The sequence below is a fragment of the Diadema setosum genome, chromosome 10, assembly GCF_964275005.1.
Source record: "Diadema setosum chromosome 10, eeDiaSeto1, whole genome shotgun sequence".
NCBI lineage: Eukaryota > Metazoa > Echinodermata > Echinoidea > Diadematoida > Diadematidae > Diadema > Diadema setosum.
Window position 1 is genome coordinate 27,451,594 of NC_092694.1, and position 25,857 is coordinate 27,477,450.

The 25,857-nt window shown below is 38.7% G+C and overlaps 1 protein-coding gene across 1 annotated transcript; it reads right to left on the bottom strand.

Annotated features, from left to right (window-relative positions):
* LOC140234317 (voltage-gated purine nucleotide uniporter SLC17A9-like) lies at positions 1–25,797 on the bottom strand. Its single transcript, XM_072314378.1, has 9 exons — positions 25,616–25,797; positions 19,008–19,134; positions 17,302–17,521; positions 15,488–15,587; positions 14,765–15,001; positions 12,759–12,855; positions 8,622–8,744; positions 6,577–6,748; positions 1–186 (listed from the first exon to the last, which is right to left on the bottom strand). The coding sequence occupies exons 1-9, from the start codon at positions 25,729–25,731 to the stop codon at positions 17–19; spliced, it is 1,362 nt and encodes a 453-aa protein (XP_072170479.1). The 5' UTR covers positions 25,732–25,797; the 3' UTR covers positions 1–16.
* Between the last annotated feature and the right edge of the window lie 60 nt (positions 25,798–25,857).

Genomic DNA, 25,857 nt, shown 5'->3' on the forward strand with positions numbered 1-25,857 from the left:
CAGGCAGGCAATAACGTCATACTACGGGCGTTCCCACGGCGAACAGCGTGAAGACGGACCAGCCGAAGAGGCAGACTGCGGCCGACATGTTGAAGACGGCAGACCAGCTGCCGGTGGAGTGGAGGATGCAGCCAGCGATGTAGGTCCCGACGAAGCCCTGCACTGCACCCATCGCATTCATTATGCCTGGGACGGAAAAAAGGAGTAAATAGAAGAATATGCATCATGAGCAGCGGTTTACTTCTGTATTTTGTATGCAAGTACACACATAGGCAAAGAATCTACGTCTGATATCAATAAGCTTGCACTCGAACGCCCATATTCACTAACACTTGGCTGATGGGCGCTATATGTGGTTTTCAAATGCCCCCAGTGGACGGTGAATTCAATTAGACCACCCATACAGTACACTCCCCGCAACTACTGGGGCTTTTAAATGCAGCAGAAAAACATAATTTCTGTATCTTACAGATTAAAAAAAAAAAAAAGATTTATCAATGCATGAGATCATAAAGATTTGACTCTATGCATAAAGCAAAGTAAACACACAGTTGTGTTTTAGAAGATGTCATCAAAGGACACGTGGAAACTAATCCTTGTACAGTTTTAAAGTGAGGCTATAACTCAAAGTGAAATGTGGAAGATTCGACTTATCGACGCTAACTTAAAAGTGGATGATACCGTTGAAAATTGTTTCACCAATGTTAACCCGTTGAGGACGAGTCCGGAGTATACTTGGGCAGGTGTCTATGGGAATTGCCTGTTGTAGCAAAAAATCAGCTCGTCCTCAACAGGTATACAAAATATTTCAATTATGAGTGAAGCACAATCATTTTGGGAATATTTGCACAGCTCAGTCTTTAGCATGATTATCTACATAATATGTACCATGGCTGGTGTAATATCTTCACTCGGATTGACACTACGAGTGTACACCTTGGTGCCGGGTTATAGACTGCACTGTATTGTGGTTTATTGCTGAACACGTTCATACTTCTGACACAAGGTGGCGCTATTACAACTCCTCCCTTCTTAATGAAAAAGTTCTGTTTACATACATGTGAATACATGTGTGGTTACAATATAATATATATAAAAGGCTAAAATAACTGTAATGCAGGCTTATGCATTTTTTTTTTTTTTTTTGCCTTGTCATATAACTTTGTTACCCATTCAATGCATAATATCAAAATGTTAACTCCATAAAGGATCACTTTTCCTTTCTAAATAAAACATTTCTTTCACATAGAAAATGTTTACAACTGTGCTTTTGTTCAAAATGTGTCCTATAGTCATTTTCACTCATTTGTGTGTATGTGTCTATCATTATACAATCAAATATCATGTCACCTTAGAACAGTAAATGGGTAACCAAGGTAATACCAGTTATAATGTGAGTTTAGAATATCATCAAAATCTATGATGCCTTCAATCTCAATCAAATACATCCTCAAAATATGATAAGTACATGCTTGTCATGTGACTTCTTGATAAAGTAGTACATCTCCTGTGACCCGCATGTACAATATACGTACACTTGTATTCATAAGTTTTCAAGTCTGTTATACATATTATCAGTGCCACTTTAAACTCAACTTCCGGTGTACATAAAACACTCAGTTTCATGAAACATTTATCTGGCATTATTTAAATATAAATTCCAGTTGTTTTTTTCATCAACATTTAAAACTTGAACTACAGATTGTAAACAGCTGTGAGTTTGCAGGAATGTACATGTATGCCTTTTTGCAAACTGTTTCAAATTCCTTTTTTTTTTCTTCTTTTGTATGCCAAAATTTTGCAACATATACAGTGTACTCTCATTATAAGGGAAACACTGACAAACACAATATTTGAAATGGGCCCAATGAGTTTGTTATTATAAGAGCCCACTGTATGAACAGATGAATTGTGCAACACTTTTGTTATTGCTGTATTTTGCATTACTCCATCTGCAAATTTAGCAATATAACATTAAAACAAAAACAAACAATGCATAAACTACAAATTTGGCATCTCTGTTTATGCATCAAATTTGACCACAGGTTTTCTTTTCCTGACTGGATACCTTCCTTGTCCAAACGTGGCTGACCCACCTACCTCTGATTGCGGTGGGGTCAGTCTCTGACCTACATCTGTTTCACTAGTCTCTAGTCCAGCAGTTTGACTGCTACTCACATTTGAACTTCCATTTACATGTTGGTTCAATCCCTCACTATCATTTGTACGTTCATGTACTTCATTTTCATGCATTTGTGCATGTGTTTCAGTCATAGTCACATTTTCTGATTCATCTGGTTTCTCCTCTGTTCCTAACTCAGCCATTTTCATTGTCATCATGTGATCAATGTGTACCATTTTCACTTTCCCACTACCGAACATCTTGACCATGTAGGTTCTTGGCCCACATTTTCTCACAACCCTTCCTGGTGACCATTTCACCCACTTTTGATGCTGGTTTTTCACCTTAACTTTTTGGTTTACCTCCACACATCTTTCTTTCACTCTACCTCTGTCATGATTTTCCTTTTGTTTTTCTTGTTTTTCCTCTACAGTTTTAGCCAAGTTTGGTTTGAGCAGTGTGAACCTTGTGTTTGGTTTTCTTTTCAGGAACAGTTCTGCTGGTGTCTGCCCCGTAGTGGTATGAGGTGTGTTTCTGTATGTTATCAGAAAATTGGCTAGTTTGTGTGACAGTGATAACTGTCTTTTCTTTGGATTTTGGTCAAGCATTTGCTTCACTAGCGCGCGTTTCACAATTTGCACTGTGCGCTCAGCTGCTCCGTTTGAAGCTGGATGGTACGGGGGTACCCTAGTGTGCTTTACACCATTGTTTTTCAAAAACTGGGTAAAGTCTTCTGAACAGAATTGGGGTCCGTTGTCAGACACGATTTCTTCAGGGAAACCGTAGGATGCGAACAATCCCTGCAAAACGTCTATTGTTTTGCTTGAGGTTGTTTTGTTCATCGGAAACACCTCAACCCACTTGGAGTGACTATCTATCACAATCAACAAGTTTTGCTTCTCTATCTCTGCATAGTCTATGTGTAGCCTCTGCCACACTCTACTCGGCCATTTCCATGGCTGCAATGGTACCTTTGGGGGTTGTTTTCCTACTACTTGACACGTACTACACTGTTCTACTATATGTTCAATGTCCTTATCAAGACCTGGCCACCACAAATAGCTTCTCGCCAAGCTCTTGGTCAGGCACATACCCATGTGCTGATCATGCAGATCTCCTAACAGTTTGTCTCTGTACTTCTCAGGGATTATCACCCTAGATCCCCACATCACACAACCTTGATCTATTGAGAGTTCATTTCTCCGTACAAAGAATGGTTTGAGTTCAGTGTTTGACATGTGGTTTGGCCATCCATTTTGTACGTACTCCTTCACCTTTGACAACACTTTGTCTGTTTGGGTTGCCTTCCTAATGTCATCTGCTGTGACTGGCAACTCATCTACATAGGAGAAATAGAACAAGTCCCCTGGGTTTGGAGTCACTTCTGATGCCAGGGGTAACCTAGACATTGCATCAGCGTTACCGTGCTCCGCTGACCTTCTGTATTGAATGTCATATTGATATGCTGACAGTATGAGGGCCCACCTTTGCATCCTAGCTGCAGCCAGTGTTGGAACATGCGCAGTTGGATTTAGAATGGCTGTCAATGGTTTATGGTCTGTTTCAATTACAAACCGTCTGCCATAGAGGTATTTGTGAAACCTGCGAACACCAAAAATCAAAGCAAGCGCTTCACGCTCAATCTGCGCATAGTTTCTTTCACTGGTACTGAGTGTTCGGGATGCGAAGGCTATGGGTCTCTCTTCCCCATTTTCTAACACATGTGAAATCACAGCCCCTACACCATATGGTGAGGCATCACACTGCAACTTCACTGGTTTGTTTACATCATAGTGTACAAGCATGGTACTCTCTGCCAACTGAGATTTGCACAGTTTGAACGCTTCTTCACACTCACGTGTCCACCTCCAGGGTACATCATTCTTCAGGAGCTCATTTAGAGGGTGCAATATGGTAGCCAAATTTTGCATGAACTTCCCATAGTACTGCACAAGTCCCAAAAATGATCTGAGCTCAGAGATGTTCCTGGGGGTGGGCGCGTTCTTGATGGCATCCACCTTACACTTCATGGGGTGTAAGCCATCCTTGTCAACTCTGTGTCCTAAGTACTCTACTGAGTCCTTGAAAAACTCACACTTCTGTGGTTTGACACGAACATTGTGTTTCTCGAGGCGTTTCAGTACCTCTAGCAGTTTCTCATCATGTGTGCTCTTATCTGGAGCTGAGACCAAGATATCATCGAGGTAACATACCACACCCTCAATCCCTTCAAGGATTTCTGTCATGACCCCTTGGAAAATTCCAGGAGCTGTGGATATGCCAAAAGGAAGCCTATTAAATTCAAATAGACCCAAATGTGTATTGATTGTCAATTTAGACTTTGATTCATCATCTACACCTAACTGTAAATAGGCATTTGTCAAGTCCATTTTGGTAAAGACCTGCCCGCCTGTGAGGGTACTAAACAGATCTTCTGCAGTGGGTAGTGTGTCTGGCATGTTACCTTCCAGTACCTGGTTTATGGTGACCTTATAATCACCACAGATTCTGACACTTCCGTCTGACTTAGGTACTACTACAATGGGTGTTGCCCATTCACTATTGTCTACCTTGCTGATAATGTTTTCAGACTCAAGTCTTTGCAGTTCTTTTTCTACTTTTTCTTTGAGTGCATACGGCACAGCACGAGCTTTACAATGTACGGGACTAGCGTCCGGCTTCACACGAACTTTCGCCTTGTGACCTGTGATTTGTTCTCCTTGGGCGCTGAACACTTTAGGATGCTGTTTGATCACGTCCTCCGCACACTTGAAGTTTACGCGAACATGGAAGATGTCACTCCAGTTGAGCTTCAAGGTTTGTAGCCAATTTCTACCCAACAATGCTGGCTTATCTCCCTTGACGACCACCAACGGCAAATCTGCTTGTTGCCCCTTATATGTGACTGGGACCTGAACGCTACCCAACACTGGGATTTTCTCTCCAGAGTAGCTGCGCAACTCGATTCGCTTCGCGTCTAAAGGAATCTGCTTCAGCTTTTCCATGTACACTGCTTCTGGTATCACACTCACTGATGCTCCGGTATCGATTTCCATTTTTACGGGGGCTCCTCCTAGCTCCACACAAACTGAAAATGATCCGTTTTGTGCTCTGGCTGGTTTACCGGTAGCTGTTGAATTACTATGTATCGTGTATATAGCAAGTTCGTCCTCCTCAATGGTAGGTTCCTGCTCGAGGGTATGTAGTGATTGACGATGTCCGCTTGTGGATCCTGAAGATCTGGTCTGCTTTGAAGTAGGCTTGTTTTTGTTTCGACAAGCGCTGGCGATATGCCCTTTCTTCTTGCACGAATAGCACTCTGCATTCTTAAATGGGCAGTTCATTGGCGAGTGCTGTCCTGAGCATCGGTAACAAGGCTTCCCTGTCCTGTTACCATGGTTACTTGTCCCTGTGCTTGACTTGGTTGACTTCGCTTTATTTGTCTTTTGGGCGGGATGGTACATCTTGTGAACTTCCCCTGATGACTGGTGCTGCGCTGAGGCTGACGGGCGCACTGCCTTAGACCCTTTTTCAGCCAAGTCCATCTGGATTGCAGTGCTACATGCCACATCAAAAGTAAGATTGGACATTGTCATCAACTTGCTGCGTATCCTCTCACTCCGAAGACCGCACACAAACCGATCTCTCAAAGCACGATCTTGGAAATCTCCAAAATTACAGTGGATTGATAATTTCTTCAATGCCACCACGAAATTCGCGATGTCCTCTTCTGGCAGTTGACATCTAGTGCCAAAACAGTAGCTTTCCGCAATCTCCAGCGGTTTAGGGTCAAAATGATCCCTTAGTTTATTCAGTATCACTTGGAGTGATGTGTCTTTTGGCTTTCCCGGTGCCAGGAGATTTTTGACAGTTTCATACACTGCAGGGCCAACTTCAGTGAGAAAAATTGCCCTCATTTTGGTCTGGATTTCACAGTTTTTACGCACAGACTCTTCATCAGTAGCATCTATCTCTACTATATTGTTTGCGGCAAAAAATAACTCCAAACGTTCCACATAGGCACTAAAAGTCTCACGACTTTGTTGGAACTCACCCAGTCGTCCAATGTAGCCACTGGGCGCCGCCATCTTGGATTCCTATTCTTGACAGTCTCACCAACGGTACGTGTTGAATCCAAAATAATCAGTCGGAAATTTAAGCTTAAACTCCACTAATAGTCCTCAAAAACATCTCAGTGGGACGGTAGACATCATAATCTACTCGAAAAACAAGCTTGGGATTCCGCTCATCCCATCCTCGTCGCCATATTTGTAATATCTTCACTCGGATTGACACTACGAGTGTACACCTTGGTGCCGGGTTATAGACTGCACTGTATTGTGGTTTATTGCTGAACACGTTCATACTTCTGACACAAGGTGGCGCTATTACAGCTGGTATAAAAACATTACAGTAACAAAAACAAAACAAACAACAAAATAATGACAACTTACCAAACACCATCCCAGCATGCTTTGGGGCAATGTCCTGGGCATTTGGCGGTATGCTGCTGTTACAACACGCCTGAGACATGACAGCAATGACCATGAGGATGAGTGAGGCATGGTAGCTGTCTGTCAGGCCGACACAGAGGAGGGAGAAGGCCATTCCAAACATGGAAATCGTCTGTACAGAGAGAGAGCAGCATTAATTGAGGAAAGGAAGTGGGGGGGGGGGGGGACTGATATACATGTACCGTATGTCCCCCCCAAAAAAATTAAAATGGGCTCCACAATAATATCTTTAAAAATAGTGAATCAATCTAAATACAAATTCAGGGTATGAAACTACAACTCATTGCCCACATCTTACAGAAAACCCCATTCGATTTGCTTCAGTGGTCAAAGAGAAATGAGGAATTTTGTAGAGGATGTAAGGAATCTCTTCCCTCCAAGTTCTGTCTACTGTATTCACACCCAAGAGCATCGAAGTGCTAAAATTGGAAGAATCAGACTCATGACATGCTTCACAACAATCTACATTTCTCTGTGACCGCTTAACCGAATTGAATGGGGTTTTCTGCAAAATACAGCAAAGATGTTATATTTTAAGACCCTAAAGTAGCATTTAGACAGGTCAATCATATTGGATGTTATCAATTCAAAAATCTGATTGTAATTTTTTTGGGGGACATACTGTATATGTTTATAAAATGTTGGAGCAGATCCTAATTTAATTATATAGATAGCTGAAAGCATAAACGACTGCTCTCACCTTAAAGCATGTTAGATTGTTCGAAAGTTACCTTGAATGGGTAATTCTCACTCATTTAATGCTTTCTTCAAAAGAATGATTTAATCTGCACTGAAAGAGCTTCTGATATTATATGTAACCTTAAACAATAGCACACAATTACACAAAAGAAACCAAAACATAAAAATTGGCCAAGTTTAGTCTGAAAATTTTATTATAAATTCTTCTTAACCCTAACTAGGCCGGGCTATTCAGGTAGATGATAGAGCCGGGGGGGGGGGGGGGCCTCCCAGGCCCCCCCTCCGGATCTCGGCCGTCGACCGCGCGATCGCGACGAAAATTGGCACACACATTGCCTATGATGTAATCTAAAGTACCATGAAGTTAATTTTTTCAAAAATTATCATTTACACTAAATTATGCTAATTTATGCATAATGATGCATGAAATCAGACAATTTGGTATAAATCACTAAATAAAGCTCAAAACAGGCACATTTTTTGTGTAAATATTCTTTTTAGTGTCCTTAGCAAATGTGAGAGAAAAAAATTGCGCAATCAGAAAAAATTTCCTAAGTATTTTATTGTTTTGTGAATTTCTTATGTATTTCTTTGTTTTTTCGACTTTATGTTTTTCATTGTTTTTTCGATGAAATTTGTCCGTAACATTGTTCCGAACAAGAAAATGCGTTATTAATTGATTTTAATCAATAAAACCCAAAAATAATCATGCTTTTATGAAATTTGCCTGTAAACACAGTTTGCATTGAAATTGTACACAAATTCACGTTTTTGAGCAATTTTTGGTCTGACATGCACGTGCATATTTATGCGCAACTTCGGAACCGCACACCCGGGCATCGCAAATTTGGTGTCAAATGATGCAGGAGACTCGAAAGAAAAAAGTCATGAAACGTCGCGGTGATAGCTTCTCGCGATAGCGATACATCGCGCGAAACGTCGAGGGGGGGGCCTCGGAGGCCCCCCCCCGGCCTAGTTAGGGTTAAATGGGGTGTGGATTTACATGTCAGGATCATTATGAAGTTAACAATTTAAAAGTTTTTGGTGATACTGCAAATGAAATAAAAAAATGAGGGTTCAGATGAAAGCAAATCCTTTATTCTACCTCTTGTAATACTAGCATTGGACAATTAATAGAATGCATAGAAATGGGACCAAACCCCATACATGTTATTTCTGGGATAATGGGTTATGCTATATCAGCTAAATCAATGATTTATTTATCTATATCTATTCATTTAATGACAAATGTATTTCTTGATAAGAGACAAAGAATACAGACTCACATGCATGACTTTCCGGGAGATTCCAACAGGCACTTTACGAGCTATGAGGGCATCTCCAAGACACCCTCCTGTAACTGAGGCAGGCATGGCAGCCAGCCACGGAAGAACATTATACACCCATCCCTGTGTGAGAAGAAAGTAGGGAAAGTCACATTCTATTTGCTAGTGATCACAACTATTAAAACACACACACACAAAAATAACAACAACACCAAAACAAAACAAACTAGAAATGTCGCTTTGGCGACTGGTATGCCTCCGCCATAATGCATGATTTTCCCAATAGGTCTAGATAGTACATGTGGACACTGTGTGATTACATTTTCACAAAATTGGTAAAATATTGGAATGACAAGTTTGTCACAAATGTGTTGAATGTTCACCTTCCTTGACCTAGGTTTAATTGGATGAATAGGAAAGCATGTATCTAGGGATTTCAGGACTTTAACTTGACTTTGACCCATTCATACATTTAGGCATTGAGTAATTTTCAAGGTACAGGTGTGGAGAAAAAGTGCAATTTCTGAATTGAATAGTAAATTGTTACCACTTTCATCTGGCCCTTGACCCTAAAATTCATAAGATAATTACTTTCAGGTAGAACATGCATAATATGTACTAAGTTTCAAGGTAACTTGAGCCACTTCCGAGATATGGAGGAAAAAGTTAGTTCAGCACTTTCACTTGATCTTTGACCTTTTGACCTTTGAGGCAAAAAGAGAAAAAAAAAAACTTTCCAGAGAATTTCTATTAGGTTACACACGCATACACCAAGTGTAAAAAAATAACCCTGCTGGCATTGCATAAATATGAGGGTAATAGTAAAATTTTGAAGTCTTACATTTGACCTTTGACCCCTGACCTTTGACCCCATGAACCCTACATTCTCTAGATAATCACTTCCAGTCAGTACATGTATATACTATGTTCCATGAAGATACCAAGAGAACAATTTTCCAAGGTACGGAGAAAAAAAAGAAGTTTTAATATTTTTACTTGACCTTTTGACCTTTGACCTTTGACCTCATGACCCAAACTTTCACCAGAGAATCTTAATTGGGTAATACATGTATACACTAAGTTTCAAGAAAATCTCTTCAGGCATTCAATAGATATGGTGGAAATAGTGAAATTTTATGTATTTGATCCTGACCTTTTGACCTTTGACCTTTGACCTCATGACCCAAACTTTCACCAGAGAATCTTAATTGGGTAAAACATGTATACACTAAGTTTCAAGAAAATATCTTCAGGCATTCAATAGATATGGTGGAAATAGTGAAATTTTATGTATTTGACCTTGACCTTTTGACCTTTGACCTTGAGCATGTGCACCCAAAAGTTGATAGGCACAACTTCACCCCCTAATACACATACATGCCAAGTTTCATTAGGATACCTCAGCAGGTTTCGATAGTTACCTTGTCCACAAAATTCATTACGGACGGACGGAAGGACGGACGGACGGACGGACGGACAACCCGAAAACATAATGCCTCCGGCACCACTTCGTGGCGGAGGCATAAAAATCTTCATGAGAAAACTCTGAACCCTCCAACAATTCTGCAAAACTCCCAATAATAACCTGTATAGAGATGCCAGACATACATTGTAGAGCTTTCAATAAAATCTCTAGTTTGACTTCCACTTTTCAAAACAGATTTAGAAATGATTTCAATGCTAGCAATTTTATTAGAGAAACATGAGTTCTTCTGGAACAACTCAAGAGGGAGTGTTACGTGCAAGCTATTCAATAGTATGATGACCCCAAATACTGTCTAAGGAAGGAGCAAACTCAAAGGGCACACAACACATGTATGTTACAGTGCAGAAAGTAATTTCTGCACAAAGTCTAAACATGTTAGACATTTATTAGTTATTTGAAAGAAGAGATTTTTAATTTTTTTTTTTTGCTGATACCCTCAGCGACAGATGGAATGCTCGATCTGTATTATCATGAAAACAAACAGTAGAAAAAGAAAACCTTTGTTGTTAATGTTAAGCTACATGTATTACTAGTCCATAGTGTCACTGGAACCTGTAACATTTTTTTCATGGATGATGAACCTGAAGTCTGAAACGTGACTTTCAAAGGGCATTTGAGGAAAATCAATGTAAGATTCCAGCAAAATACCAATCATTCCTTCTAACTTACTTGACATGATACTTAAAAAGAAAAAAAAAATCCATATGGGAAACATAAGGGGGGTAGCTAATATTGGGATATCGAAATAATGTGCAAAAGCAGCCAATTGCAATTTTCTTTGACAGTAAGGTCATAAATGCATCGTACTTTAATAGATCACACAAAAAGCATGCATTTTGCATGAATAACATGCCATCTCATAAATTTGTCTAATATTCAAGATTATTGATGTTGATTTTCAAACTGCTTAAAGCTTGGAATACAATTTGTACCTCTTTGTTATTACCTTTAATGCGTGGGGGGGGGGGGGGTTAGGTTGGTGGTGAGGCAGCGCATTTATGGCTCCATTAAATTGTCTAAATAAGAATTTCCACACCATGCACATGTCCATGTGTACAGTACACAACTCACATGGACAGTTCAACGAATGCAAGTTATGTGCTGTGGTTCAGATAGAGACATCAATTTACCTTGCCTTGCGGAAAAAGTTCCTTGAAATAAGTTGGCATCCACGAGAGAATGAGATACATCGTAAAATTCATCGTACTGTGACCTATGAGCAAACCCCTGGATGTCGGAAGGTCGTTTCCGAGAGCGAGGGAACGAAAAATATTGAAGAGGAGAAGGAAAGCCGGGGAGGAGAAGGATAAGAGAGCGAGGTAGAGATTAAGAAGCACAGATAGAAACATTGGCAGGTGGATTGATAGGTGAATTAAAGTGGGAAAGAATTACAAGGAGAAACCAAGAGAACGAACAAGTTAGGGGCGCGGAGTGTGAAAGTGCGCCGACAGAAATGTTTGACATAAAAAGGGGTGGGGTGGGAGGTAAAGAAAGTTACAAAGGGATTGACAGATGGGAGGATGGGCACAGAGAAGATGAAGCAGTGATGGTGGAACAAACGAAACAAAGAGAGACACCATGAACAGTTTGATGTAGTAAACCGACCCATTAGATTCAGGCAAGGAAAAAAAAAATGGGTTGAGTAAATGTCAAAATATTATGTGAACAAGGTCATGCTCAAAAAAGAAAGAAACAAAGAGCAGAAAAAAATAAAATAAAAAAGGGAGTGAGGTTCGGTACCAAATTCATCATATTGCATTGAAGAATTGGTAGGTATGCATACGAGATCCATGATATATATGACAAAACAGCAAAATTAGGGGTGGCATACCACATATGTGCAAACACATGATGCAGGCAAGGTTAGTATGGAAGTGGGTATTCATAAGATGTATAGATTGTATAAAAAAGGTATGGATGGCAACCATTGTCATGTAGAGAGGAATTGAAGTACAGATAGTGGAAACATATAATGTGTGTGTGTGTGTGCACATGGAGGGGGGTTGGTGAGCAAAACCAAGGCCATGATATTAATTTCATGGGCAAATTGCATCATTGCACACAGGATTAATGAGAAATATCACAAATGCATAGAAGGGAGAATGCAGGGGGGGGGGGGGGAGGGTGAAATTATCAGGCAGAAAGATGCACAAAACAAAAATTGTGGTTTATGAGATGAGAGTGTGATCATAAAGTGCATGTGCGCAAATAGGGTTGAGGCAATGTACAGTACAGACATAATCAAAGGGGGACAGAAATACAGAATGCAACAGAATGGTAAAATGCACACAGAAGTAAAGAGTAAAACGGAGAAAGGATAGGGTGCAGGCAAGGATGAGGCAACACAAACAAATGTTCAGAATAGAGAGATAGAGATGTGTGAATATATTGAGATAGAGATATGTGAATATATTGAGAAAGAGATTAAGTAAATATTATAGAGAGAGAGAAATAATTATATAGAGATATAAAAAAAAGATATATAAACAGATATATAAATATGTAAAAAAAAAAGACAGACAGAAGAGAAAAAGCAGAAAAGGAGAGAAAAAAAGAGGGAGAATGAGAGAAAACACAAAGAGGCAATTGATTAAATCTTGCATAAAGGGAAAAAAAGGTCAAACATTGCAGAGAAGCATGACTACACTCACCTTGGACTCTGGGTAAACCTCTTTAAAGAAGGTTGGTAGCCAATTTATCAGAATAAAGAAGGAAAATATGACGCACAAGTGGCTTATGGCCATTGCCCTGAGAGAGGGTGGAAGAAACAGACAAAAGAAGTGTACAAGTTTGGGAGTTTCTTCCACATCTCTCTCTCTTGTCTCTCTATCTATTTCTCTGAGTTACACTTTTTACCATTTTGAAGATGGTTGCAGAAAACATAATAAACTCATTTATGCAGTAGAATACAGCACAGCATAACACAAGTACAGTATGTATTCTACAATATTTGTACATGTGACCTTGCATCTCAATACCGACAAGAATTTATCATATAAACAGTAAGACTTGTTGGTTTTGGCCAGAGTTTAAAAAGAAGAGATTCCAAGATTTGAAATGATATAAAGATGTGAAACAAATGAAGATTGGATGTCCCAACACAAATTTGTGTTTCTCTATACACAAAATAAAGACGGGCTGTCACAATATCTCATCATTGAACAATTCACTGAAACTACTGTTGATGCCATATACTTCAAGGCACTGGTTTTATTTTTGTGAAGTCGACTGACATAATTTACATAATCAACAATGCACCAAACCGTTACCTCTCATAATATAATTAAATGTATGTTGTGTCCCAAACTTTGCTCCTTGAAAATGGAACATAATTCTGTCAATGTGATTCTTTGGAATATCCAAAATTTAACCCCTCACAAAAATTGTCTGACTGTCTCATTCACAAAATATGTTGCATAATACAATTATGTACACAGGACATACATGTATTAAATACTGAGTGACATTTACAAAAAGCAAGAGCACAAGCAAGGGCTCATGCAATAAATTGGATGGCAGTGTCTATCAGAAATAAAGTCACTCAATATGTAGAACTGCAGGGTATAGTGTGGACAGCTTTTATACAAAAGGTATGTATGGCACAATTTCGAAATAAAAGGCAATAACAAAAAAGTGTTACATGTATCTCCTTCCATAATAGAGAATTACGAATAGAAAGTTGTAATTGTGATGGTACTACGACAAGCCAGAGTGGTACAACATTAATGATCTCTAGCTGAAGTAGTACCACAGAGCTATAATTACAAATGAATCAATTATTTGAGAGCTCTTCTAAATGCTACGACTGTACAGACATGTGTATACCCCCCCCCCCCTTAGGACAGCAATCAACAACAGTAAATGCAATCACAGAGTTCTGCTGCCATTACTTAAGAACTTTTTCTTCAACATATTTGAAAATCCTTCCTATACGTATATCAGTTGTCTTTTTTTATTGTGTGTCAAACTTTTGACTGGCCATAAATGTACAGTACCCATCAATTCACTGTGGCTTTACAAGTTTGTGTGATTCAGTTAAAAAAAAAAAAAATTGTTTAAAGTCTGTTTTCTAGTCAATGATGTCACCATGAAGTCAGTCACTGAATGCATCTAAAACCAATAAAAGAAAAAAAAAAAAGATAATGGGTTGACATCATACAAAATTGTAACACAACAATTTATGTTTATTTCATGGCCCTTGCAGGACATTGAATGCAACAAGTGAATATGAACATTTTTTTGAAAGGCATTTTAAAAGGCCCTATTGGAAAGCACCAACATTTCTCTCAAGTCTGTATTGCACATAAGCTATGCACAAGTAGTATACATGGTGTTCAATAGTGTTCAAAAGCATTCATTTTCAAAATGTCTTCTTCTTGATTTCTGAAAGATACTGATGGAAAATAGGCAATGAGTCGTGAAGATTTCTATAGCAAAGTCAAATTCCTCATTTTGTTAAATGGCTTTGTTTAGTAAATATGTGTTCTCATAGTAATTGACCTTTATGAATTAGTCTTTTCACCTAGTTGATAATTACCTTATCCTGAGTGTGTTAACTGAAACAACTGTTTGCATGGTGTGTTGTGTGTGTGTGTGTGGGGGGGGGGGGGGGTGGCTGCAGCTGAACTGTCACAGACTGCGGATACATTTTACTCACCAAAAAGGCCTTTTTGTGAGTAACTTCATGATAGGCAGGCTCTTCTTGTCGTCTTCGTCCTTCGTCGTCCCCGCCCTTCCATTCTGGAAGGAAAAGTAGGTTTTCCTCCTCTGCTTACGGGAGTACGAGTGGATGAGGCACGCCACCGCGATGCCCACCGTGCCGAAAAAGTAGAATACGTAGTGCCAATTTGAGTGTTCCATGATAATGGAACCTATTGCCCCTGTTAATAGGGTACTGCAGAGGGTTGAAACAGAAAAGAAAAAGAAAAGAAAAATATATATATAACATAAAGAATGTTATAAAAAACATATAAAGATCATTAGAGGGAATAAAGAAATACATGATAAAATAATTAATCATAACAATTTTCATCCCTTTCATTTACACCATTTCTGACACAAAGAGGGATGCTACATTTATTAATAAGAAAAATGATATCAAATAGATTTTTATGACTTCCTGAATAGCTTTAATGGTACATTTATGGTCACGTCTCTCTAATCACATGATTAGAAGTAAAACAAATAAAAGCTCAAAGTTATTATTTTTTTTTTTTCTGTCTCTTCCGTTGTAAACTGATTTTCAGATCTAGTTTAGGAATTCATGTCATATATAATTATAGTAAAAAAAAAATATAAACTCATGTGATTTCACAAAGATGACAACACCATTGCCAAGTTTGACATGTCCTGTGCATAGATTCTATGATATCAAACTGACCCTAATGAACTAGAGGCGAAGACGCAGGACAACACGTAAGCTCTCTTGTCCGACGACACTTTCTGGCTAAGAAGGCTGGTAAGTGATGGGAAGTGCACACCTGAGTAAAAAAAAAAAAAAAAAAAAAAAAAAAAACAAGGGAAGAAAATGAATGTTGAGATTGAATTTTTTACAATAAAACTGTGCTAGATTGCCATCATATCTGCACCTTGAAAACACACTTGGACTGTAATATACAAAAAGTACACAAAAACTGAAAAAAAAACTAACAAACAACACATTCAATGACTACAGGGTGTATAACCCGGGATCTGTTCACATTCAAGCAAATGACTCAATCAAAACAGAGAAAAGAGAAAAAAGAAAAGAGGAAAGGATAGATTAAAAAAAAACAACTTTACATAAACCCCAACTCCAAACCACAATTGTCGGGTTTCTCAAGCACTGCATTGCTGATGAACATCCTGAATACAAAACTTTGCAGAATGCATTAAATTTACCTAAGACAGGAAAAACTAATACAATCTAACATCTGGCATTTCTTGGTGATCTGCTAACATCATTTCCTGGTTCATGGATGAACTATCAACTACTTCATGTCAACGGTGGCTCTGTGACAATACTAATGGATGTATGACTGACAATTAACTGTATTCTTTTTTTTTTCCCTGCAAAAAAAACAAAAATGACAGCAATGCTGCAGTGTTCAGAATTGTCAGCTACATGTAAGTCTCTCATCATAATTTAATGGCAATAAATTTTTCATGTGATTTGAAATTTGCCTGGGGACAGCCCAAACTTTGGTCCTTGACATTACTTTCATAGCATGGCAACAGGTAACTACATGTATTAACACTTGGAGGCCAGAGCAAAAATGCAAACTGGAACAAGAAAGAGTGAAGAAAAGTTGAAAGTACAGTATGTGCATACCAGTGGTAAAGGGCCAGAAAAGTAAGAGAACTGACACTACAGAATAACTCACTGAATATGAACTGGATTTAAAACAGTGTCTTATATTAAAATGGTTTAGGGAATCTCTGCAATCTCACTGATCAATTGCCATGTACAAGAAATGATTATTCTCTTACTGACTGAAGACACCTTGCAGTCATGCCATTTTCAATTTAACTGGCATCTTGTACTCTAACACCAGATAAGTAGTATTACCATGCACACAGAAAACAGCTAGGATATATTTTTGTAGTAAGTTTTGACTCATCTCATGAAACATATCTCAGGGTGAATTTTCTTTCTTGTTATTGGATAGCAATTTTAATCAATGGGCAAATATTTTGAACAAAAACACATTATGCAATGAATCTGTTTCACAAATGACATTTTGTTTTGAATAGCAGCCATATCCAAAATGCACAGCAAATTGCTTTGCAATATCAGGAAAATTATTCCCTTGACTCAAAGTTTGTTTGTCCGTTGGTTTGTTTGTTTTTTCCATGGGTCTGGAGGAATTGTGTAAGCCCACCACCTCTGAATCACTGAACCCACCCAGCTAAGTGGGTTCAAACAATTCAGAGGCACTTTGTGCACATGTTTTTAGAAATCCTCTACATGTACAATGTACATATACCACTTGTGAGCCATTTGTTCACCAGGGCTGCACACTTACCCATTTTTTATACTGGTCTGACCTGTCTGTCAGACCAGTAGGTAGCAGATTTTCCATGTTTTACTGGTCCATTCTTGAAAAAAGCTACTGATCCAAGAGTGATTTTTTACTGGTCAGGGACCGTCGGACCATTGCCAGGGTGCAGTGTTGCGCATGCTGTATTCTAAAAATGCTGGCAATTTCTACCCACCTTGTGTGAGTCCCATGAGGAATCGAAGGAACGTCATTGACATGATGGTCCCTCCTTTAGTGGCAAAGAAATATGGCACCAGGGGCGTCAAAATTGTGACCGTGCCCCAAATGAAGGCCGCCCTTACGATGACAAAGTCCCCTCCGATCCTGTCACTGATCATGCCCCCCGGGATCTGGGCGATGGGATAACCCCAGAAGAATGAACCGAGTACAAGACCCTGCAGGGGAGAGAAAGGGGGCGGGGGGAGGGGGAAGAAGAGTATAGGAAAAGTGACAAAAGATACTTTATTCTGCTATGAAGAAAGTGCATCACATCTTTTTGCACGCCTGAAGACTTCAAAGATGATATTTATCAATGCCAGGCAGTACCTCTGGTACTGAAGAAGCATCTGAGCCTCTATGATGGTTACTAGATGTAAGGGATGGTTGATCTTCAGTATCTTGAACCACTGAAAGAGAGACTTATCAATAACAACGCCATATAGAGAACTGTATTTGGGAAATATTGGGCTACATGGGGTATATATGGGACATACATGTACCTAAAGTTGCGAAGAGTATTATTTTTTGTGTGTGTGTGTGTGATACAAAGGGGCAGGTCTCATCAATCAATTTCTAGGATGGGATGTGCAAAACTTGTTGTGGATTGTTGATGGCCCTTGGCCACACAGTTCCATTTCAGCAGGGTTAAGTAAGAAAAAAGAAACAAAGTTAACAAAACAAAGAAGAGCAGCAAAGTCCTTTCGGTTGGCACATAAGAATGAAGCTCAGTTGAAATGAAAATAAATTGCATCTTGGACCCCGTTTACAGTGCGAGGCCGGGCCCAGCCCCGCTTCAGTGTAAACGCGCAAAAGGCCAAATGCGAGGCCAAAATTGGCCTCGCATTTGGCCTCGCTCTGGAGGTGGTCTCGGCCGCGGCCGAGCCGCGGCCGAGCCGCGGCCGAGCCCGGCCTCTTCTTGGTGTAAACGCAAACTGGGCCAAATGCGCGGCCAATTGCGCGGCCAATTTTAGTCTGGCTTCCAAACCCTCTGCCTGTATCTTTCGCTATTCAGGATATTAACCCCCTCAACGTCGAAAACTAGTATAGTTTAAGGTGGTTTTGTCCTGCAAAGGATTTTTTCCTTCGGCAAAGGCCTTTGCCCGAACGGCGACTTCGTCGCCACGGAATTCATTTGGCAAAGGGTCTGAAAACCAGACAATACCAAATTGCGTTTGTTTACAAGCAGAGCGCCACTACGACAAAATATTGAAAGGTTTGAATCAAAAGCGCGGCCGAGCCCAGCAGTGTAAACGGACAAAATTGCGAGGCTCGGCCGCGCAATTGAGGCCGGACTCGGCCGCGGCCGAGCCCGGCCCCGCACTGTAAACGGGGTCTTGTTTATCACTTGTACCAAACTTATAGTCTAAAAGATACATGCAGGTGCTGATTAAGAGAAGTACAATGGAACCTTGAATCACATTACTGCACATTCTGTGAACACCATTACTCTAAATCAAAATGCATTGTTTATAGAGGACTTCGAACTCACTGAACAATTCAATTGAACAACTTAATATTTACATAAAGTACATGTAATAACCTTAGTGATTTATGCACTTGCAAGAAATATGATCTTTTTTTTTTTTTACACAAATAAAGTGATGAAATCTCTTATGTTGTTATACATTGTAGACAGTAAATGCCAAATTCAGTGGAGCTTACCGTGTCTGTTTTGTCCCAGCCGAACTCCTTGGACACGTTGACCGCTACAAGAGGCACAATTGTCCGAGCTGAGAAGACCACAGTGGTCATCAGGAAGAGGAGTACTGTCCATAGCTTTCTCTCAGAACTGGGCACAGAAGAAAATCACAGAAAATCACAGAATACAGACCATGCAGTTTCTCAGAAAAGCTTGCATTTCTTTTTGTTACACCAGCACATGTACACTATTGTACAGTAAAATGGGAATTGGTTCTATCCTTTGTTGAATTACTCTATTAGTGGACAGATTTTATTTTTGCGCCCGTATTTATTTATTTATTCATTCTTTTTTTTTGGTGCTCTGCTGAGTAAGATGAAATTAGCATGTTTCAAATTCCATGGAATCAAGACATTACTTAATACAGTGTAGATCATATCAGAAGTGAAGATATTTGCATACTTTTATTTTCACTGCACAAAAATATCCACGACAACTGCAAATCATAGCCAGAAAATATACGATTGGAGGGTACAATGTACAATGTAATGCAGATGACCAGTATGATAGCAAGCACTATAATGCAGACTGCTGCAAGTGAGGATGGTAATAGTATCATCAATTTGTTTTGTTTTGTTTTGTTTTTTTTTTTGTATGGTAGCAAGGAATAGATTGAACTGCACATCCATTGACCATCATGTTAACTTCCAGTGCGTGGACTCATGCCCTAATCCTAGCTCCAGCAACACCGATTCACAAATCTAACTTAGCGCAGTATAGAGTGAAGGTCCAAGGTATCAAAGTTCTGTACATTCAATATATATGTCACTGGAGCATGAAATAGTCTTCCCCTGAACTAAATTCCTGAAGCAGGGGCCCTTTGGGCTTGTTGGGCTGCCACAGAGGTTTAGAGTTTGGCATACCGTAATTGACGGTCTTTACCCAGTTTGCTAGAGTGTTAGCAGTCTTCCAAATGCCTTTACACTGACAACTTTACAAACAGACTCCCCAAAGGTAACACACTGTTATGCTTGATTATGGCGAAGAGTAGACCAGTAGATGTTCTACATTGTATCATAATACCTGACATTGATAATGATACAAGTACATGACCTCTGTATGCAGATGTGTGTTTACAAGCAGAAATGCTACAATATGGTGTAATTCAAATTGATTTAATGTCAATGATTGTGACACAGTTTTATGATCCAAAAAAGTACAAAAAGTATGTTTCTTTGAAAGGACAATCACAAATCAAATCAAATCAATTCTGAAGAGAAATAACAATTGACACACTCCACAGTCTCACCTACATAACACTGAACCAGTTCCAAGGCCCCATCACACTAGAGTAAATCATACTCAATGAATGCCAAATGTACTTGTATCATTATTTCCTTTCTGGCTGCTGCCTACCATAGCATTTCTTTTTGTTTAACTGATATGTTTGAAATTGTTTTTTAACCCGTTGAGGACGAGTCCCGAGTATACTCGGGCAGGTGTCTATGGGAAATGCATGTTGTAGCAAAATCAAACCGTCCTCAACGGGTTAATGTTGTTGTATGTCTTTGTTTGTAATCTTCTTGCTTTGGTGAATAAAGAAACTTGAAACTTGAAACTTGAATTCAAAGATTTGACGATATTATGTTCACATCTGCTGCTAAATTGTTCTTAACCCGTTCCTTCCATAATTCTCTGAGTGCCTTTAATGCTCCCAAACGAGATTCTTTTTGCCCTTCGACAGAGAGGTAGACAGGTTGGTAATCCATCTGTGTGAAGGCAGTCAAGTGGTACATTGTATCCCCCTTTCCAAGGTCAACTACATGTGCCAGTGAACAATGGAAATATTGATCGGGTGCGAGGTATGAATAGAGCGTGTGCTGATGAGCTCACTGAATCTTTTGTTCTACACAAAACCAGGTACCGGTACCTGAATGAGGTGACTCAAGTCAGCAAACCCAGATATCTAACTGATCTCAGCCTTGATCGCTATACATCGTACGAGTTTACAGCAGAACAAGTGAAAAAGTAAATCAGGAAAAAGGTACACAATACTGTGAAATACGCATTTTTCAAACAGAAGGAGAACAAATGCTGATAGAATAAACTCTGATCTTTTTATCAAACCCACTTTTCTGGGCATTTAACACAAAGAAACATGAATTTAGGCCACTAAAGCAGGCACTCGTCTTCATTTTGGGAACCTGGTATACCAGGTATACCAGGTTCCCGTAAGGAACGGGTTAATATGTTTGGTGTACTTTGCTTTGCATTCATTAAATTTTACATTTGTAGCTGTTTGAAGTAATCAAACAGATTTGCACAGATACACTGGAGCCATTTTTTTTTTTTTTTTTTTTTTGGGGGGGGGGGGGTATTTTAAACATGTCCTAAACCTCAAGTGAATCTGTGCAAGGGCTATGAATAGAACTCTACTCTCACTAGAACTAGCTGTAACAGATAATTTACAAAGAATGTCATGCTATTAGGGAAGAACAGTACTGTCTGTACAAACTACAGTAGGCCCTAGAAGATTCCAGTATTTAGCAAGGCAAGGGATGCGAATGTACATATGTGTATATTTTCAAATTCGTTGGGCATTCGTTGGGTCTTCGCTTCTCTCATCTCGCTTCAGGTGTTAAAAATCTTTCTGTTTAACAATGATCAACTTAAGATCCACTTGTCAAATGCTTGTGTTGTACTTGTTTAGCATGTGGGTCAATCCACGTCAAATCAACCAATTTTCAGACAATTTGTAACCCGACCCCCTTCAATTTTTTTTTAACTCGCACCAAATGTGCCCCCAAGTGTCTGACGGAAGATTCTGAAATATTTTGCCCCAAGGTCAAACGGTTGCTAAGATACGGCCTCCCTTAGCAACCAATGCGTGGCCGAATAACCGAGTTTAAATAAAATTTGCTATTTTTGATTGACTGCTGGAACCCAATTAGATGAGATACATTGCTCATTTTCTGTAAATTGGAAGAACTTTATGACCTTAACATGCACAATATATTATGTCGCGGATCTGACAATCCGTTATTGCGCAAGAGGTCACCGAAAATGGTGTTAAGCGTCAAAGTTAATGTTTTCGGGTGCATGTTTGGAAGCTGATAACTTAAAAATTCAATTAGCTGAGATCCCAATATTATGCATATTTGGAAACTTTCACTTGATCTGCACACCTACCAAAAAATGGCCAAAAAGTATGCATCGTTTTCTTGTAGGGCGCCCTCAAAGTTGGATTTTTTCAAAAAGTCGCCAAGTTCAAGGTCACAAATCACCCCTCGTCCCATCGAGGAGTGACACCAATTTTTGTGTATTGATAGACATTTACCTATATTTTCATTGGTTACCAAAAAACTTTTGTAACCGGAATGTTTAATAGCTGGTTTACGCATTCGAAAATGGTCGTAAACACCCCCAAAATCAACGTAAAATGACACCTGGGGTTTACAGCACATTTCAAATTGTGATAAATCAGAGATGAAGTGCCAAGACACAATGGTATCTTCTGTGATGATAGTCTGTAATTAGTACAAAAAGGATATGCATCACAAATCGATTTGTCTTATTGGCAATGACCTTGAAAATGTAGCTGAAAACCGCAAAAAAAACAATAAATCGGTCAATTTTCCGTAGCCATAATGGTGTTAAAGCGTGTTTACTTTGACTTTCATTTGTCTGCCATTTCAGTACTCTTGGTGACTTTAAGCTGAAAACTGCTAATCATGTTCCATTTTTATTCTATTTTAAGCTACAAATAATATTTCAGGTCATCTTAAGATCTTTTGACCTTGACAATGTTCTGAAAATAGCTGTAAATTCCTTAATATTAGCATATTCCCAACACACAAGATTTAGCCATATTTCAAAACTTTTTTTTTCTCTCAGGCAGAATGCCTGATCATAATATTTACAGTACTAATTGTAGTCTGTGACCAGTATTTAGAGGATCTGGGATTAATTTAATTGTCTAACATGACAATGACCTTGAAAATACAGCTGAAAAACATAAAATCAATATTGTTCAAATTTCCAATAATTTAATAGGGTGTTTGCACCGACTTTGAATAGTACGTCATTTTAATATTAATGATGAGTTATAGCTGATAATTGCAAATCATGTTCCCTTTTTTTTCCATTTTGAGCTACAAATAGTATCAAAAGTCATATCCATATCATTTGACCTTGACAGTATTCTAAAAATAGCCATAAATGCCTTGAAATGAGCATATTCACGACACTTGATCTTTACAGCACATTTCAAAATTGATTTTTTTTTTTTTTTTTTTTCACAGACAGAATGCGGAGTGTGTGAAATTCAGAACCAGAAAATCTAAGTCAATGACATTCATAGGATGGAAGTAGTCTTGAAATTGTTAGTGTTTTGATCATTGTAGGTTTCTGGCTAAAATGTTAATGGGGATAATAATGTGCATCCATTATCTATAGGCCTACAACCTGGATAAATTAGAAACCACTGCATGTGTGTGCATTGATCATTACAGATCCTCAAAGTATCCATTACAGACTGCCAATACTGCAAATATCAACAAGATCAGGCATTCTGTCTGTGAAAAAATCAATATTGAAATATATGCTGTAATGCTCATGACTGCGTGTTGTGAATATGCTCATTTTAAGGCATTATGGCTATTTTTAGAATGTCAAGGTCAAATGATATGGATGTGACTTTTGATACTATTTGTAGCTCAAAATGAAAAAAAAAAAGGAACATGATTTGCAATTATCAGCTATAACTCATCAGTAATGTTAAAATGACATACTATTCAAAGTCGGTGCAAATGCCCTATAATTGGAAATTATTATTGATTTTATGTTTTTCAGCTGTATTTTCAAGGTCATTGTCATGTTAGACAAATACATTAATCTCAGATCCTCTAGATTCTCATTACAGACTACAAGTACTGTAAATTTAAATATGATCAGGCATTCTGTCTGAGAGAAATATTAATTTTGAAAATGGTTAAATCTTGTGTGTTGGGAATATGCTAATATTAAGGAATTTACAGCCATTTTCAGAACAATGTCAAGGTCAAAAGATCTAAAGATGACCTGAAATATTATTTGTAGATTAAAAAAGAATAAAAATGGAACATGATTAGCAGTTTTCAGCTTAAAGTCACCAAGAGTACTGAAATGGCAGACAAATGAAAGTCAATGTAAACACGCTTTAACACCATTATGGCTACGGAAAATTGACCGATTTATTGTTTTTTTTTGCGGTTTTCAGCTACATTTTCAAGGTCATTGCCAATAGGACAAAACGATTTGTGATGTATATCCTTTTTGTACTAATTACAGACTATCATCACAGAAGATACCATTGTGTCTTGGCACTTCATCTCTGATTTATCACAATTTGAAATGTGCTGTAAACCCCAGGTGTCATTTTACGTTGATTTTGGGGGTGTTTACGACCATTTTCGAATGCGTAAACCAGCTATTAAACATTCCGGTTACAAAAGTTTTTTGGTAACCAATGAAAATATAGGTAAATGTCTATCAATACACAAAAATTGGTGTCACTCCTCGATGGGACGAGGGGTGATTTGTGACCTTGAACTTGGCAACTTTTTGAAAAAATCCAAATTTGAGGGCGCCCTACAAGAAAACGACGCATACTTTTGGGCCGATTTTTGGTAGGTGTGCAGACCAAGTGAGAGTCTCCAAATATGCATAATATTGGGATCTCAGCTAATTGAATTTTGAAGATATCAGCTTCCAAACATGCACCCGAAAACATTAACTTTGACACTTAACACCATTTTCGGTGACCTCTTGCGCAATAACGGATTGTCAGATCCGCGCCATAATATATTGTGCATGTTAAGGTCATAAAGTTCTTCCAATTTACAGAAAATGAGCAATGTATCTCATCTAACCTGGCTGCAGCAGTCAATCAAAAATAGCAAATTTTATTTAAACTCAGTTATTCGGCCACGCATTGGTTGCTATGGGAGGCCGTATCTTAGCAACCGTTTGACCTTAGGGCAAAATATTTCAGAATCTTCCGTCAGACACTTGGGGGCACATTTGGTGCGAGTTTAAAGAAAATTGAAGGGGGTCGGGTTAACAGCATTGGTTGATTTGACGTGGATTGACCCATGTTTAAGTTGTTAGTTGAAGTGAACTCTCAGATGAAATGGTACCTCCTTGATTTCTAACAACGTAGTTAGAATTTAGTTGTAAATTTTACCCACAACTGCACAAGAAATTAGAATAGCATGAATACCAGTGTTGTGTCTCATCATGATGACATTAAAAATACACCTTCTATCCTCCTACCTGTATGAAATGTGTAACTGTTATCTTATTTTACAAGACTTGTAAATTTGCTGTAGGCCGGCTGTACACTGTATAAAACTCTTAACTTAGTCTATTTGTCAATATTATAATAGTATGAATAGTTTTCTACTGTAGACTTTAATCTACTTAAATAAATTTACATTGTACATAAACGTAGCTGTTTACCTGTCTGTGAGTCTGCATATGAGAACCCCTGTCCGTCTTAGAGTTAGACTTATTGTAATTTCAAATTCTACAGTGTAAAATTTAACGTTGTTACAGTAATTACACGTTCCTGACTAAAAACATTAAAACTTACTCGTTCCATTGAGAAGACTTGGGAAAAGGTTCACTAGACGAGTCGAGGATGATTTTCAGCGGGGCTGGGGATTTGCTTCCAGAGGAAAGAGACCCTCCCGATGAAAGTGCTGCCATTTCACGATCTTACTTCATGCTTTTACTGAACGGACATAATAATAGTGAAAGGCTAGTGGCTGTTTAGATGTGATTGATCACTGAGTTCGAACAGATTTACTGCAATCAACACGTCCACGACACTAG

Bases quoted from the DNA above. Each gene is read 5' to 3' on its own strand.
- LOC140234317 (XM_072314378.1), bottom strand. From the start codon at position 25,731: ATGGCAGCACTTTCATCGGGAGGGTCTCTTTCCTCTGGAAGCAAATCC. The intron at 15,588-17,301 runs GTGGGTAGAAAT...TTTTTTACTCAG, and splicing joins CCTCATGGGACTCACACAAG to GTGTGCACTTCCCATCACTT. The intron at 15,002-15,487 runs GTCAGTTTGATA...AACCCTCTGCAG, and splicing joins TTCGCCTCTAGTTCATTAGG to TACCCTATTAACAGGGGCAA.